Below are 16,677 nucleotides of genomic sequence, written 5' to 3' on the forward strand. Positions count from 1 at the left end.
ACCACCCCCCCTGCCAAAGCAGGTTCCCTACCCGTCAGAAGCCGGGGCGTTTCCCGCAATGCCCGCCGGGTGGGCGGCCGAGTGCGGTCGGGCGGTTCCCCCTACGGGACAGGAAGGGAAGTGCCTCCAGAGGGCGGTGGCTGCAGTACGAGCGTCCCGCAGGGCCCACCCGTAATGAAAGGGATCGCATACGGCAGAAATTCAGGGGAAGGGCATGAAAGAATAAGTACATCCCATCTTCCTAGGAACCTCTCAATTGCATTCACAGCTCTGGTCCACTTCTCCAGAGCCACCAAGTCCCCTTTGTCCATGACCTTCTGTCTGTCTCTCCAGCAACTCACAACTTCTATGCAGAGCATAATCAGCCAGACCTGGGAGAGGTGATGCAGTAGGTTTTCTAGCTACTATTGGCAGAAAATGCTCTAAAAAATAAGTAAAATAAAATAAAATAGACAAAAAGATTCCAATCTCTGCTGCAGGTCCTTAAACATCTGTGTAGGTGTGACTGTAGGGACAAAGGGGTTGGTTCTTCTTTCCAGACCAGGGCATATTCTGCCTTCTTCCTTTGGAAAAATCCCACCAAAGGTTGCCACAATGCTAGTGTGTGCATGTGTCCATCTTCAAGTTTTTTTTTTAATCTCTGAAAGAGTCAGCGAGGACATACGATCCCCAAACATTGATGCATTGATGTTCAGGGAAGTCAAGGACAGAAATGATGTTTGTTAGTGAAGAGTGTGAAGCTGCACTATTCATCCTTTGGGGTTGAATGCCATTCATTGCAATAATGCTGAATAATGGACGCTGAAGCTCTTGGATACTTCTTTTGGTGCTTTTCCATCTCCCAGGAGACATCATGGAAAAGGGTAGAGTTGTTCTGTGCATGTGCATGTTCTTCCTCCCTATAACTGTTAAGAGACATAAGAAAGCCAGTGCCTGGCTTTTGCACAGGGCTAAGATAAACTTGGTTTGTTTAAAGAATGTCTCGTTTGCAGGAAATTTTATTCCAGTATAGAATGTGGGAAGTTGGTTTTCATTTTCTTGACAGTTTGCTGTCAGAAAGAGCTGCCTATCTCAAGCTGTGCTGCTGAGAACAGGGAATAAAGTTTTGTCTACAAATGATTCACAAATCCTGCCCCACCCTCTCCCACTGAGCACAGATCTGCATGCTGCCACCTCACAATGCAGCCCTGATGAACAGGGCCCCCTCCTTTCTGCTAGCACAGAATGGGTTCTGTATGACATTCATTGTGATAACAGAAAACAATAAATTCTAGGGTTCTGGCATTGACTGGATCACAGAATCATAGAATCACAGAACGCCCTAAGTTGGAAGGGACTCATAAGGATCATACAGTCCAGCTCCTGGCTCCACACAGGACCACCCAAAAATCAGACCATACGTATGAGAACGCAGTCCAAATGCTTCTTAAACTCTGGCAGGTTAGGGCTGTGACCACTGCCCTGGGGAACCCGTGCCAGTGCCCTAACCACCCTCTGGTGAAGAACCCTTTCTGGATAACCAACCTGACCTTGCCCTGTCATGACTGGGAGATGTAACATCACCTGCTGATCCACACACTGGGAGTGCTCCAGCTGAGACACTGTAGGCTACCTGCACGGCACTGCTACAGGCTGCTTAATAAATACATATTCTGTACCGGCTTTCAGACTTCCTTTTAATGTTTGTTTGTTGTTGTTATTTGTTTTCCCCAAAGGATATTTTGGTGAGTGAGCCTGGACCGCCCCAAGTATTTCTCTCACCAGTTCCATATGACTGCTTCAAGGTGGGCGGGTGAAGTGGAGGCAGGCGGTTCCTCTCACCCCCCCCACCCCCCCCACGAGCTGAGTAGAGCTGAGCAGAGCAAAAGCGGAGCAGAGCGAGGGACCCGGCGGTGCGGGCTGCCCGGCCGTACCCATGCTGCCACTGCCGCTGCGCCTCCGCCCCGGGCGGGTGAGGGGTGCCCCGCTGCTCCGCCCGGCCGCACTAAGAGGAGCCGCCGCCAGCGATGGGTCCGGGCGGGGCCCAGCAGTAACCCGAGGTAAGGACAGGGCTAGGCTGGGGACTGGGGGCTCCCCGCGGTCAGCCTGGGCCTCGTTATTTTGCCTTCTGGCTTAAATTCCCAAGTGTAAGGCAGTAGGTAGAGGGATATTTGAACGAGAGCCACGAGGATGCTCCCCAAGGGAGGTGGTCCAGGGGCTGTGCAGAGGAAGAAGCACCTCCATCCCTCCATCCCTGGAGGAGCTCAAGGCCAGATTGGATGGGGCCATGGGCAGCCTGAGCTGGTGGGGCAGCTCTGCTCTCAACAAGGGTATGAACCTGGATGGGCTTTAGGGTCCCTTCCAACACAAATATAATTCTCTGGTATGATTCCCCCACTGGCCACCAGGGCACTAGGGATTTGCTCTTTCCATTCATTACTGCCACTCATCACAGCCTGATGGGGTGTTTCTTTCCAATCCTTCAGCTGAACAGGCACACAAGGTAGTTGCAAGCTACAAACCTTCAAAGTTTGACAAAAAAATCCTCCTCTGGACCGGTCGCTTCAAGACAGAAGAAGAAATTCCTCCAAGGATCCCGTAAGTGCTCCAGGTCTATTCCAAGGGCAGCACTGGGTTGAAGGGCATGATGCAGAGGTTGCCCTGCAGTGCTCTGCTGAGCTCAAAATGGGAAGCATTTTTGGCACTGAGAGCTTTGAAATGAACTAGCAGGAAGAAAAACTCTCCCGTGTTGTTCATAGGTTAGGAAGAAAAAATGTTCTCTACTGGAGTCCCCAGATGCTGTAATTAAGAATTGAACTCTTCTGAGCAGAGAGCCTTGGTATCTGCATATAGTTGGTATATATCCACACTGCCTTGTTTTATTCCTGATGTGTAATCAGAGAAGGATGTTATCATAAACTGTGTGTTCTATTTATTGCTCCCATAAACAGCTCTAAGGGAGCTGAGAGCCGCTAGATGATCGCATCAGCCAAACTGTAATTTATTATAGCTTAAAGAAGAATATGCGGAAAAAAATAGATAAAGAGATCGTGAGAAAAAATCCTCAAAAGCAAATCCTAGGACAGTTGAATACTTGATGCAGCCTCAGCCTCTGGTTGACCCCCTGCTCACCTCAACTTACTGTAAGATGCTCTTCCCAAGGTGTCTCCAGGACCACTTTGTGCCATTGCAGCACACAGAACTGTATGAATCATTGAGGGTGTCCCCCAGCCTTTCCTTCACTTGTTTGTTCCCAGCAGTGTTGCTGCTGCTTCTGGGGCTGAGCAGCAGCTTCCCAGAGAGTCCAACTGCTCTTGCTCAGTGCTTATCCCACTGCCTTTTCTTACAGGAAGGTTCAGACAGGTCTCAGAAGCATTATTTGCACTACTGAAGTCGTTGAGAGGTGTTTGTAAAAGTACTCTGCTAATCCCTGCACGTGTGCACAGTAACCACTTGGACTGACTTTCTACCTTCTGTGTGAGCAACACTTTTCTAGGACTCATCACAACATTCTAGAAGAAGTTAGTTTTAAGACATTGAAGTTGAACTGTACCAGTTTTCAGTGTTAATAAAGCGCTGCAAGATACCATTTGCTACCTGTGAACAAAATGTGGCTGCTGAAGATGCGTGGTACTGAGGGTCAAAACTGCAGACCTCACTCAAAATGTTTAAATCAATGACAGCAAACAGCTGTTACTGCCTTCGGCAGAGGCTTAGCCAGGACCTTGATGAAGGATTAAGTAACAGAAGCCCTAATGTGCAATTAGAAGAGATAACAAGGTCTGTTCTCCTTAAAGCAGAGACAGAAAGCAAGGAGAAAGTGAAAGCCTGCTTCTGAAGAGTTTCAATTAGTGCATTGGGAAATATAATTAGATTTATAAGCCAGACCAGTAACACTTAGAGCTTTGCTTTTGTTCTTACAAATGGCTTCTGGATTAATGGCTTTAGGTGGCAATCTGTTGTGCGGTTTGTTTTAAAGATGTTGTGCTTACACTGTAATGTGAAAGGGGCTTCTTGTAACCATTGCATTGCCAGCCACTAGCCAGGAACCTGCCCTGCATCCTGGTGCATGCGCTGTAAGGACTGGGGGAAATACAGCAGAGCTGCCTGTAATTTGTCCTTTTCCACTGTGTTAAACCCTTGAGAAACATGTATTATATATATATATATATATATTTGCATATTTAAAACCAATTTAAGAAAGTAAAAAAGGAAAATAGCACACATTCAGTACTATAACAAACATCATAGAAACAGTGCTTGCCAAGTGCCACATCTGGCTCAGGAAAGGGCTTCACTGAAATTTCTGTGATGTTTGCAGTGATGGGGAGGTATCCTGCATTCCTGGTTCTCATAAATCCCCGTACATCACACTGTGAGCTTCAGGTGCAATTTGTAGCATGTTTACCTCAAGCATTTCAATGCAAATATTTTTGGTTTACTTATTATTTTTTCTTCCCCAAATTAAAATCTTCCACAATCCTTTAAATGTCATTTTTCCGCTGGAAATGGTTGAGGGTGCTCCTTCCTGGGTGGTACAAACCCAATCACCACAGCAATAGATGCTTCTTTCCAGAGCCAATTTATTTTCCCTCTGCAGTAACGATATTACAACTGTGAGGTCTTGAGAGATGCTTCCATTTTTTAATGACTCCATTCCAAAACTTTAATTGCAGGCCAGAGATGCTAGACAGGGCAAGGAACAAAGCCCGTGTTAAAGCTTGTTACATCATGATCGGCCTTTCAATTGTTGCCTGTTTTACAGTGATTGCTTCAGCAAAAAAGGTGAGCATACTGCTGGCTAGCTTCTGTGTAGCATACCTCAAAGTGATGGAATTCTGTGAGAACTTAGGGTAACGTTCTCCTGTTGCTTTGAAACAAAGCATTAAGTTGGTGGTTAATCCCGAGGCCAGGCCCATTTCTCCATGCCCATGGCGACTCACAACATTACTCTCAACAAGGGTTTTCCTTCCGCAGGCTGCAGCACGGCATGAATCCCTGACAAGCTGGAACTTGGCAAAGAAGGAGAAGTGGAGGAAAGAGGCCGCGCTGGCAGCAGAGTCAAAGCCAAAGTAACTTTGTGAGATGCCCCGTGTCCTTGTAGGAGCAAAGTTAACAGTCAAGAGCGGTTAGTGAATTTCACCACCAAATGGACAACTTTAGCACTGCACAAATTAGAACTAACAGCAGCGATTCTGAGATCACAGAAATTGAGGTATTTATTAAAGATAGCATACACACTTGGCACCTGATTAAAATCAGAATGTGTTGCAGGTGATTAAAGCCAATAATTGCAAAGATGAGATAGATGCCTAAGAATGAAAAGTAAAGGGCTTGTCAAGTGTCTACAATCTGCCTTAAAACCTTTCTTTCAGGCTTGATATTGAGCTCTACTAGAAAGATCAGAGTTCCTTACTGAAAAACCTAGTTGTATTTTCTTAGTGAAAGGTTAAATACAGCAAAGACCAAACTGTACTGAAGTGACAATAACGAAACTGCAAAAATAAAGGGACATACAATTGATTTCTGTAGTTCTAAGCATGTAACAAACTAATTGGCAAGAATGCCTCAAATTTCACATACTGAGAGGAGAAGGCTTGGGGAAAGGAAGGCAAGGGAAACAAGTTGGTGATTACCAAAATTCTCCAGTTCTTAAAGACTTCAATAAGAATTTCCCAAACAAGTGGTCAGTTCTGCATGTCATCATAATACGTTTAGTCAGATGTTTGAAAATCTATTTAAAAACAAGAGGTACTCTGCCAAAGTGCACAAACCAGCCTTTCCAAATTCATTTTTCTCAATGTTGTTTTCAAAACGGCATTTGTGTTTTCCAGCTTAAGAAGCCACACTCATTAAAACACCAAATACAGCACACTTCTGCAAAATAGGTTTTTATTGGTTTCTGTATGGTATTTGGAGATTTAACATTCCCTAATATTGCATACTACTCATATGCGTTTTGTTACAGTTAACGGGCCTTTGGCCTGGATTTAAAGATGCACTATTGCTATCTGAAGATAATACAGGTACGTTAAGTTTGTACACATTATATGAAGCTCTTGTGCGGTAACTGAAATTTCTCATTCCAGATTTCAGTGAATTCTTGAGGTCACTGTTGAAATTTTATCAGCTGGCAGACCAATAACAAAAACCCTCAGTTGGACAATTTAATAAATTTAAACCAACTGAGAACTAGCCACAAAGGAAAGACAATAGTGCATCTTTTTTTTTTTTCCTTTTCTTTTTAAAGACAGACCTGACAACAGAAACTTTCCAGTTGCAAACTTCTACAACTTATTTCTGGGCCAACATTATTACTATTTTTTGATTGCTGCTAGCAACAGTTTTTAAAGCAAATACTAGAAAATTAAAAAGCTGTATGAACCAGTCCTCAGACAAAAGTGCAGCGATGAAAAACTCAGATATGATTCAGTGTGTCAAGAGCAGGGAACTGAAAAATAAATTCCATGTTTTGCATAGTTGCATAGATTAGCTAGCTGGTTTTCACATTTAAGCAAAACAAACGGTGCCCAATACCAAAACTTCCCAAAACTGTATTTTGAAACAGACTTCACAATTGATGGGGCACATCAGTATATCATACAAACACCAAAATGCTTTTTTCATGGATTTTTTTTTTTTTTCTTTCCCTTCAGTGGTTTCATCTGTTTAGGTAACACTGTCATGCTCACATCTCTACTGACAGATGACTACACCACAGCTGACTGTAAGATGTCATCTTTTTATACTGTTCATTAATGTGCTTTTAACCAAATGTGCAAGAAATCCAATGATATAACAGGAAGGACCATTTTTAATGCTTACAAAGATGTATTTTTTTGAACAACATCAGAGTAAACCAAGCGTTGAGTTCAAATAACTGTTTCATTACCTAAAGCCCATCACTTTTATCTCCCTTTTAAACTATTACACTTAAATATATCAGACATGAAATATATTTATCTAAATGCATAAAGTGCAGTCACTAACTGTTCAGACAACATACCCACATAACTGAAGACATTCTTTCAAAACAAATATAATACTTTGTACGCCCCCTCATTTCATTTTCAAGTCTTCTAATCGAGATTTTTGTAGTTCAGATTTGGTTTAAGTTAGGGAGGCTTATAAATGCAGTGTTTGTAAGGTCCTTCAAATAAAAAGCAGGCACAACTGGTTACATAACATTATCAAAACAAGTTTGTTAGAAATAATGGAATACCCTGTTACCTGAATTCTTTATTTCTACACTAGAAGAACATTGAAATTCAGCATTTTACTAGCAATCCTAGTAGATTTCCATGATCACTACCCTGTACTTGGAGCAGATGGTGAGAAGGAAGGTCAGCATACGCAAACCAAAAACTGTAAGAGTAAAAAGGGCACAAATACAATCATCTAATATTATATGAAAATTTGGCAGCTGTAACTCAGATTATCACACTATTCAAAAACCATTGTATGCTGTACAAATCTAGGTTTAAAGTGTCATTTGATAAAATATCTCATTATTCAGAGTTCATAAAGTAACAGCACTCCTATATACACACCTCTTACACGTCTAAATTCCAGTAAAAAGACTTCAAAAAGAGATTTCATTCCTCCCAGTTACATCTTAGTCAAAACTGATCATTAATCTTAAAAAAATCCACTTCAAGTCTCACATTCAATTACAATACATTATATATTGCTGCAACATCAAGTCTTAGAATCCTAACTTGCACATAAAAAAAAAATCTAAATATAAAATGGTACTGTAAATGATATCACCTTTAATACGTTCTTTTCAGTGCATTAAAATATTGTGCACAGTGCCATGGGATAAGTAATTTCATGTTTAAATTGCAGCTTTTTATAAAGTATGAAATGCTGTCATATGCCAACTCACTTAGCCCAGGAGTTTGAAGATAATAGATTAATTACAGATAAAAAAAGAAATCATACTTTAGTTAATCCAAAGTATTAGTTTATCCAAATAAAACATCTATTAATATTCCAGAAACACTACATATATGCAAGTCCAAGCACAGCACACATTTTTCTGTACTCAAAACTACTAACGTGAATATTAGAATTCTCTTAGTGTTTAAACAGCAAACACTGTGCACTGTAGAGCCTAAATATTTAGAATACAGTAACTTCTAGTTAGTTTTGGTGTCCACAAACTTAATGTGTATTTACAGTATAACAAATTGTCGATTAGCTGGAAAGGAGTGATTCTCTATTCATTCCTCACTGCAGTATTTTCACTGTCTTACAGAAGAGAGCTGAGTTAGCTAACTTACAGAAAAACTCAAGTGGTGGTAGCATATTTGGTCAAAAATGTAACACCTACTTTCTCAACCTTTAAGAAGCTACTGTTACTAGAAAGACTGACACTGCAAGGTTTCCCCAACTGAAGTGCTGTTACTACATTTTGGCAGGAGACAGCTGTAAACCATCTGCTTTGTATTTCCAACTGTACAAATGACCATCTCTGTCATCCATGATTGCAGCATTCTTGCGGTAACTACAGCAACCGCTTCCACAGCAAAGTATTGTATTTGTGGCTTACTTTAAATGCCATTTAGCAGCTTTAATTACAGAGCAAGCACCAAATGACCAGCAAGCTCTCTGCTGATTCCAATTTGAAAACTTCTGAAACAGTCTCTTCCTACATAACTGTGTAAAAGCTTTTTCAGGTACTCAGTATTATATATTGTGTAATTATCATTATATATATGTATTTATGTCTTTAAATACACTTTATAAATAAATTCCAACAGTGTGTGGTAAAGTAAGTAATGTGTGGAAGTTTCATAATTTAAATAAATATTTTTCACATTCCAATTCAGCTTCTAACAAGCTCATCTTTATTTCATGCCTTAGTTCTGAAGCAATGTTCAATGCTTCAATACAAGAGGTAGATTTGATAGACTGGGCAAGTCAAGCCTACTGCCAAAAATACAACTGTCAGTAACTGTATTGCTGATATGGAGTTTGAGACTACAAGAAAGATTCAGAACTACTGCCTAAAATCCTTTTTAAATCTTAGCTTAGCAGTTCCTGTTAAATCACATGTAATGCTTTACTGTAGACATGATTACTCACAGTTGTTTTCTGTACATATGAGAACGAAAAAAAACCCCAAACAAGTACAGAACAAAGAACAGTTGTATCTAACAAAATACAAAAGTGCATGAGCTGCTTCTTCATCTATTTCTGCAAAACACACTCAATTTTCCCTCTACCTTTGGCCATAAAGAAAAGACTTCAGGAAAACAAACAAAAACTCTACAAGTGTATACATTTTATACTTGTCTTCACTCGAATAGCTCACAACTGAAACCCCTCCATTGGAGCCTCCTGCTGTTGGAAAACAACTGCTGCTGACTTTCATCCACCTGAGGTGCAATACTGGAATCCTCTTCTTCAACGCCAAAGTAATGCTCTATGAGTTCAAAAGCCTTCTGGTAGATCTCCTGGTTTTCATGTCTCTGAAGAAATTCAATTTTATCAAGTCCTAAATTCAGAACAAAACATTTTCATAATTAGTTTCTTCAGAAGAATTTAAGAGGAAACTGGTTCTAAGTATGAAAATTTTGTGGTGGTACGTAAATGAACTGAGATGGTTTGAGGTTGCATTTCTTTTATTTGATATAACTGATTTTCACATACAATAGTGTGGTTGTGTTTTTTCTTTTTTTTCCCCCTCCCTCTCTATTCTTTTTGCCTTTTTTTTTCCCCATGCCAAATGCTCCTAATTGATATATTACTGAATTTCTTAACCTTAACCTTAAATTTCTTATATACTAAAAGAATATAAATTAATCTACGGAGGAAGAGCCTATTTTACCTACACAGAAATAGAATTTGTATACACAGCAAGCAAGTAAGTGTGCAGTCATGACAGCATAAAACTGCTTGCCGCAGCCATTCCCAATACCCTCATTTCTTTTTTTTTCCCCACTCTCACAGTCTGCAAAAACATTAAATTCTATTATTATATCTATCAGCCTAGTATCACTTTTTTCAAATTTAGTCTGTAATTTGATGATGCTTTGTTTCCAAAGACTTATGTGCAAGCTGGAGGAAATAACCTGCTGTCAGAGTACCTGGAAGATGAAGATTCAGAGCTCATTTTTAGCTGTTTAAGATGTTTCAGTTTCAATTTACATCAAATTAGGAAGGCTAAAAAGAAATTCTTCTGGTTACGATAGAGACTGGAGAAATAAGTGTGATGCCATCAGCTAATTCCCCTACTGAGCTTCAACAGCCTACTCAACCAGCAAATTTATTGTCTAGGTTCTCTATCTGTAAGTGAAATATAGAACAGACTTTGGACAGGATTTGGACCAGACTAAATTTCATTAAGCTAAATAAATACTTTTATTCTTCTTATATGTTAGGCTACAAAGATCCTGCAGGTTGCAGATTTTAGAAATGCAGCTCCTAAACAGAGAATTCAGATTTAGTGCCTACTTGGAAGAAAAATTAGTACCATCTGGTCAGATACAATACAGTCATCCAGAACTGTTATGACCAGTTGCTGAAACACAAATATCTGCCATTTTTATGCTGTCAGAAACTACAAAAAGATAAGCCTCCATAAATAATGCTGAACTCATTATGATAATAAAATCTTTGTTTAAATTGTAAGTCAGAAGTATCTAGCCGTGAAATTCAACAAATGTAATTTTAGTTTTGATAGTTTAAACTGCTTTTGAAATGTAGTTTAATTCCACAAATCTTATAAGAAACAGAACAAAATACTTCCATGTATACTCATAAACTTATTATGAATTCTTGTAATTACTGATATTTACAATGTTAAAAAGTGACTGACTTCAGGAATAAGCAAAACGAACTCTGATCATTCATCCCTATACGGGAATGAAACTGAACAGGACAGAATTAAATATTAATAAAACTATGCTTCAGGTTTAGGTGTTAAATTTATTCCAATACTTAATTTGCAATGATTTAAAGTCTACTTACGCTTGAATTAAAAATTCTTATACTACACTACCAAAATAGTTCACTACATTTTTTACATTTCCCTGGAACAGGTAAGTTTAGGTATTAGCCTTACAGTAAGTAAATTCTTACCATATGCTTCCTCTATAAGGGCACAATAAGGATTAATGCCCATTCCATTTTGCTTAGACTCTTGTTCTCCAAGACGCAGAATATTTTCAAGTCCATTCAAAGCCACCTGTACTATTTTTGAATCCATCACAGTCAGGAGGTCACAAAGAGGCTTGGTACAACCTAGTGCTACCAAATACCTTTAGGACAGCAGAAAAAAAACAGAAGAGGTTGGGGTAGAAAAGAAGAACTGATAAACCAGCACATTTACTCTTATATGACATTGTTACACATTAGCCTTCATTTTGTTATAAAAGAAATGGCTGAAACAATTGCAACAAATAATCTAAAGCACGAAACACAAAGACAACCTCAGTCTGAAATACAATAAATATTATAATTTATCCTAATGAGAAAATGTAATGTACACTCCTAACTGGAATTCCACATTTGTAGTCTATTCAACTTCACTTATGATCCTCAGATGGATTTGAATGAGTACATGAGAAAAAGATAGTACTGGCAGTAAGTTCTTTTCTCAGACATTAGAAACTTTGCAGCGAAAAAAAAAAAATCATGCAAAGTGAGGAGAGGGGACATTGCTCTGAACCAACACAGTTCATATTGTTACCCCATCAAGATCTAGTATTACCCACTGGAAAGGACATAACAGTAAATACAACAAAATACTGTGATTCTGAGCTACCTCTTTCCAATTTTGCACAAATTCCTAACTTCTGGAAGACGTTACCTTTGTCCTTGTTTCTAGTTCGCATGGAAAACAATGTTTGTCTGAATCAAAAGATTGTTTAAATATTTATTAGTTGTTTTAAATTATCCTGCAGCTGGACAGTAGTATCTTGGGGATCCTAGAAGTGCTAAAATTTCATGACAATGATAGCATCTCTGTATTTTATGATAAGAAGGAACCTTTGTGCTATTACATACATATGTTTGGTATTTGAAGATCTACTATTAAATTTAAGATAACACATTGTGCAAGCTATTAAAATAACAACAACCACCAAAAAAACTACCAACAACAAATACACAATACCAAAAAAAAAACTTTCCTTACCACTGAAAACACGTAGCGGCAGTACAGTAAGAAAGTCAGAATGAGGTAGTTTTTTTTCTTTGTTTCTTTTTTAAGGAAACAAACATGCACTTATTGCAACAAATCTCCTGAACACACTGGTGTAGTTGCTACATGATTTTGTGCACTGAGGTTTTTAAATTTTTAATACTTTACACTATTATTCTAAAATCCATCTATCAAGTACTGATTAAAATTGATCAGCATGTTAATGGCTCTCTAGTTTCTCAGAATGTGTTTTATTCTAGTCATTCAACAGGTCCACTCTCTGTAGTATTTTGATAGTTGCTAAGTAGATTTTTAATTGAATCCCGTTTTGGAAAATGTTAGCTATTGGCATGAAGTAACACTATTAGTGAGTTTAAGTACATGAAGAAACCATTGAAACTCCTAAAGTCCTCCTACAGAGAGATGCAATCATTCTGCACAAGCTTTCTAAACAACTGTCCTGAAGTTTTCCACTTTCAAAACGCTCACCCTGTTTGCTGAATGTTTGAATAGTGCCTGACAGCATAATATCAACTCTGGAAAATAATCCCATGAAAGGTTTGCGTTTAATACTCCAAAACCAAGTTAATTGAGTTAGTTTATTAATTCTACTGCATACGTTTTCCTAATTCTTTCTGAGCTTCTATGTGTTTAAGTCAGCATATAGACAAAGCTTAAAAAAAAATTAGTTATGCTTAGTTTTTTGTTGCTCTGTTTGTCAGGATTCAATTTGAGGAAGAAAATGCCTTAGAAAAGGTATCTAGGCAGAGAAAATAACGACACGCAAGCTTACCTAATCTGTTCAGGGGTTCCTCCTGATGTTGCATTAGTTATGGCCCATGCTGCTTCTTTTCTGGTACGAAATTCAGCTTTCTGAAGAATCTCGATCAATATTGGAAAAATATTTGCATCTATAACTGCCTAAGAGACAAAAAGAGGATAATGATAATTTATAAAGGTTAACATACAGAGGGCAAAAAGATGAATACCCTCACTACAGTGGTAAGCAATGCCTGTTCGTATCAAAGGAAGCAATGTTTTCTTAGAAGGCATTGCACTAACTACAAATACTAAAACAAAATTCAGAACTATTCTAACATTGCAATTAGTTGATTTCTGTCTGGTGATCAGGATACATCTTACCAGATACGTCTATTGAAAAACCATGTGACATAAGCACAAAATTTGAAGTTTCAAACCGGAAAACAAGCCTCACTTGATCTCAAAAGAACTTCACTTTGGCCATTTTATTCAAGACATTCAAAAATTACACAAAATTATAGACTGTTAGGACTACAACAAGTAATGCAATCAATGTAGCATCTTATTTCCCTTTCTGAATGAAAATCAAGTAAACTAGTAAAAACAAACCCACCTAAATTACTATGTATAGTTTGTACCTGAATTTGAGCTCTGTTTCCTGCAGTAATATTAGAAACAGTCCAGCACGCTTCTTTTCGAATAGATTCCTTGGGACTACTAAGCAAATGCAAGAGACAGGGTAACGCAGAGCAATTTAGAATCACCTAGAATAATTGGAGAATTGAAGATTGATTTGTGTACGTATATGCACAGATAAATCACAGTAGAGGTAAATTCAAAAGAAGCGTACTTTGCAACATATTTATGTTACAGAAACAACATCCAGCATTTGCTCAGTGCTGTACCATCTGAATAGAAATCCAGTTGTCCATACAATTTGAAAGAAACTGCCCTCGACTAAGTTCACAACAGAAGACTAAAGACACCAAGACTGCATAAGGCTGCCTAATGCCGGAGCATGTATTTCTTACATGCCTGGGAAGTGTAAACCTAATTTGTTCATTCTTTTTAAAAGGGACATATATTTTCTAAATCCTTAATGAAATCTGTTCCAGTAGAGCTCACAACAAATTAGGCAATTACCTGATTTCACTATTTTCCTTTTATGCTAGTACTGTAGGCCTTTCAGGCATGATTTTCTTCGAAGGACCTTGGTAACTTTCCTGCATTACTTGAAATTCAATTCTACTTTTCAAAAATTAAAAAAATGTATCTCTGTAACAAACTTTTTATCAGTCAGACTATCATACCAAGTTTATGAATTGCTGTTATGCACTGATTAAAACAATGAGAACTTTGCATTTGAAGGCTTGAAAAAAGGAATTGTAACACAACTGAATCCCCCCATCAGGAAAATAAACAATTCCATTACTAATGGAAAGCAGCATCTGAAATACCATACAAGAATGAAGCAATCTACCGCAAACAGTGCTGTAATAAAGTGCAGGAATTTTATGATTAAAATACCAGACTAAACTAAATGTCAAATGAGCAGTACAGATTCGTAGAGCTTCCTTCACTTTCATGGAATAGAATCTTTTGAGTTGGAAGGGACCCTTAAAGACCATTAGCTCAACTCCCCTGTAAGGAACAAGGACATCTACAGCTCCCTCAGGATGCTCAGAGCTCCATCCAGCCTGACCTTGAACACCTCTAGAGACAGGGCTTCCACCACCTCTCTTAACTCTTTTTCCAGTGCCTCACCATCCCTACTGAAAAAGATTTCTTATATTCAATCTAAATCTCCTGCCTTTTAGTTTGAAACCATTCCCTCTTGTCTTACCTCATCAAACTCTGCTCAAGAATCTGTCCCCTTACTTCTTATAGCCCTCCTTTAGAGACAGAAAGGCCACTATCAGGTCATCCTGGAACCTTCTCCAGGTTGAACAGCCTCAGCTCTCTCAGCCTGTCCTCATAGGAGAGGTCTTCCAACCCTTGGAGTGTTTTTGTGACCTTAATGTATGTGGCCTATATATATATATATATACAGACACTTGTATTAGATATGCATTCTATTGTAATTTAATGCGATATTTTTACAACTACTTTCCTTCCAGATAATTCATTTTTCTTAAATCAACATGTCTTACCTGTGTTTGAATATCATCACCAGTAACAATATTTCCAACTGCTCTTAATGCAGGGGATACCACCTTGTAATCATTGTGCCTGGAGACAAATATTGCTTGATGTTACCAAGTAGCACAGTGTAATTTTGAATTTTCAGTTAGCAGTGATTTGTTTTGGGTTAGTTATTTTACTAACCCAATTTTAGTTACAGAGAACACAGCATTACTTCATCCTGCTTTCCTGCTATTTAAACAAGTTTGATGAGTGCAACCAAATGGAACCTGTACTATGTTGTCAGTGTTGGGAACTACCTATGAATGGGGACCTATGTTGCAGTCCCCATTCAAATATAGGGATTTAAGTCTCCTTTTCTAGGAAAATAACAAACTGTAAAATAAGTATTCTGCAACAGTTCACAAGTAGCACAAGCCTGACTCCAGACTTTGTGAGTTAAAAAATATATATATATATATATCTATCTGTATTTCAAAAAGAAAAAATACAACATGAAAATTAAAATTTTTAAGCTGAGAGATTGATTCACAATTAAAACTTCATCTTCAGTCAACACCTTTCTATTCTCCCATGCAAATGAAATCCTACTTCTTATTATTTAACATCAAGGAGTATTTTAGAGAAAGCATTTTTCCACTGTCAACTGCTGAAAAAATCCCAGGAGCCAAGCAAGCTAGGAGATAGCTGAAAAGCTATATCAGACTGATATGCTCATTGTTTCATAAAATAAATTTAGACTTCAGGTGAAGAAACACAACTCAGTTTGTATTCATTAATATCAACTATATTACAAGACAGTTACTGGTAAAGAGAGAACTTACATAAGCAACTCTACCAATCTTCGGCACACTCCAGAATCAATAACAGCTTGGATTTTATCATTGGGTCCATCTGAAAGGTAAGAGAGGGCCCAGCAAGCATCTGCTAGTACATCCGGATCACTGCTAAACAACAGCCTTGATAAAACATTTAAGCAAGGAGCAACCTGGGTTAAAGAAAAATGTTGCAAAATTAAGTGTTTTGTGTATTTCAGAAAACATTCTGCAAAGGCACATAAATGCAACACAATTTACTGCCAAACCATGAGTTCATCAGTGAAACAGGATCTAGGTGAAACATTTTCTGATTAAACTAGACATCCAATTCAAATCAGTGAATTAGCTACATTTCAATTAACAGCCTACTTACTCGCAGATACTACATTTTAGGTATATGTTTGCTCAGCTTTAACAAGAACTCTCTGCTTCTAGAGATAATCAGGCGATCAAAAATTACTGATGCTTTCCTGAATCATTCAAAAGAACAATCGTTTTTTTTATACAGAAGCACGATTTGTTATTTGTAATAATCAATTTACAGTCACTTTAAGAGAAAGAATCTCAGAGTAAAATCCACATTCACTGAATCAAACAAGCTATGGCTAACCTCATTTCAACTAAAAGCTCTGACCCTAATATCCTTCAACTTAAAACCACTTCCCTTCGTCCTGTAGGTATCAATCGTTTCAAAGAGTTGATAACTGTGTCCTGCCAGTACTATCTCTAAGAGCAAGAAAGAAAGGAGCTATTCTTATTAGCAGCAGCATACAGGATATCCTCTTCCACTAAAGTTAAAGTAGCTTAAGCAGCAAGGAATTCTTT

The 16,677-nt window shown here is 38.4% G+C and overlaps 2 protein-coding genes across 2 annotated transcripts; one reads left to right on the forward strand and one right to left on the reverse strand.

Moving 5' to 3' along the window:
• Window positions 1–1,905: 1,905 nt before the first annotated feature.
• On the forward strand, window positions 1,906–5,481 carry FAM162B (family with sequence similarity 162 member B). Its single transcript, XM_010707436.3, has 4 exons — window positions 1,906–2,039; window positions 2,466–2,577; window positions 4,656–4,764; window positions 4,957–5,481. The coding sequence occupies exons 1-4, from the start codon at window positions 1,916–1,918 to the stop codon at window positions 5,053–5,055; spliced, it is 444 nt and encodes a 147-aa protein (XP_010705738.1). The 5' UTR covers window positions 1,906–1,915; the 3' UTR covers window positions 5,056–5,481.
• Window positions 5,482–5,854: 373 nt separating this feature from the next.
• Window positions 5,855–16,106, reverse strand: LOC104909826 (importin subunit alpha-6-like; the record flags this gene model as incomplete). Its single annotated transcript, XM_019613548.2, is given in 7 exon segments — window positions 5,855–9,341; window positions 9,344–9,481; window positions 11,068–11,246; window positions 12,924–13,051; window positions 13,531–13,656; window positions 15,043–15,121; window positions 15,859–16,106. Coding segments are annotated over 7 exon segments (945 nt in total), but the record flags the coding sequence as incomplete, so codon positions are not given.
• Between the last annotated feature and the right edge of the window lie 571 nt (window positions 16,107–16,677).

This window comes from Meleagris gallopavo, chromosome 2 (assembly GCF_000146605.3).
Source record: "Meleagris gallopavo isolate NT-WF06-2002-E0010 breed Aviagen turkey brand Nicholas breeding stock chromosome 2, Turkey_5.1, whole genome shotgun sequence".
NCBI classification, from domain to species: Eukaryota; Metazoa; Chordata; class Aves; order Galliformes; family Phasianidae; genus Meleagris; species Meleagris gallopavo.

Bases quoted from the DNA above. Each gene is read 5' to 3' on its own strand.
- FAM162B (XM_010707436.3), top strand. From the start codon at position 1,916: ATGCTGCCACTGCCGCTGCGCCTCCGCCCCGGGCGGGTGAGGGGTGCC. The intron at 2,040-2,465 runs GTAAGGACAGGG...CCAATCCTTCAG, and splicing joins GGGCCCAGCAGTAACCCGAG to CTGAACAGGCACACAAGGTA. The intron at 4,765-4,956 runs GTGAGCATACTG...TTCCTTCCGCAG, and splicing joins TGATTGCTTCAGCAAAAAAG to GCTGCAGCACGGCATGAATC.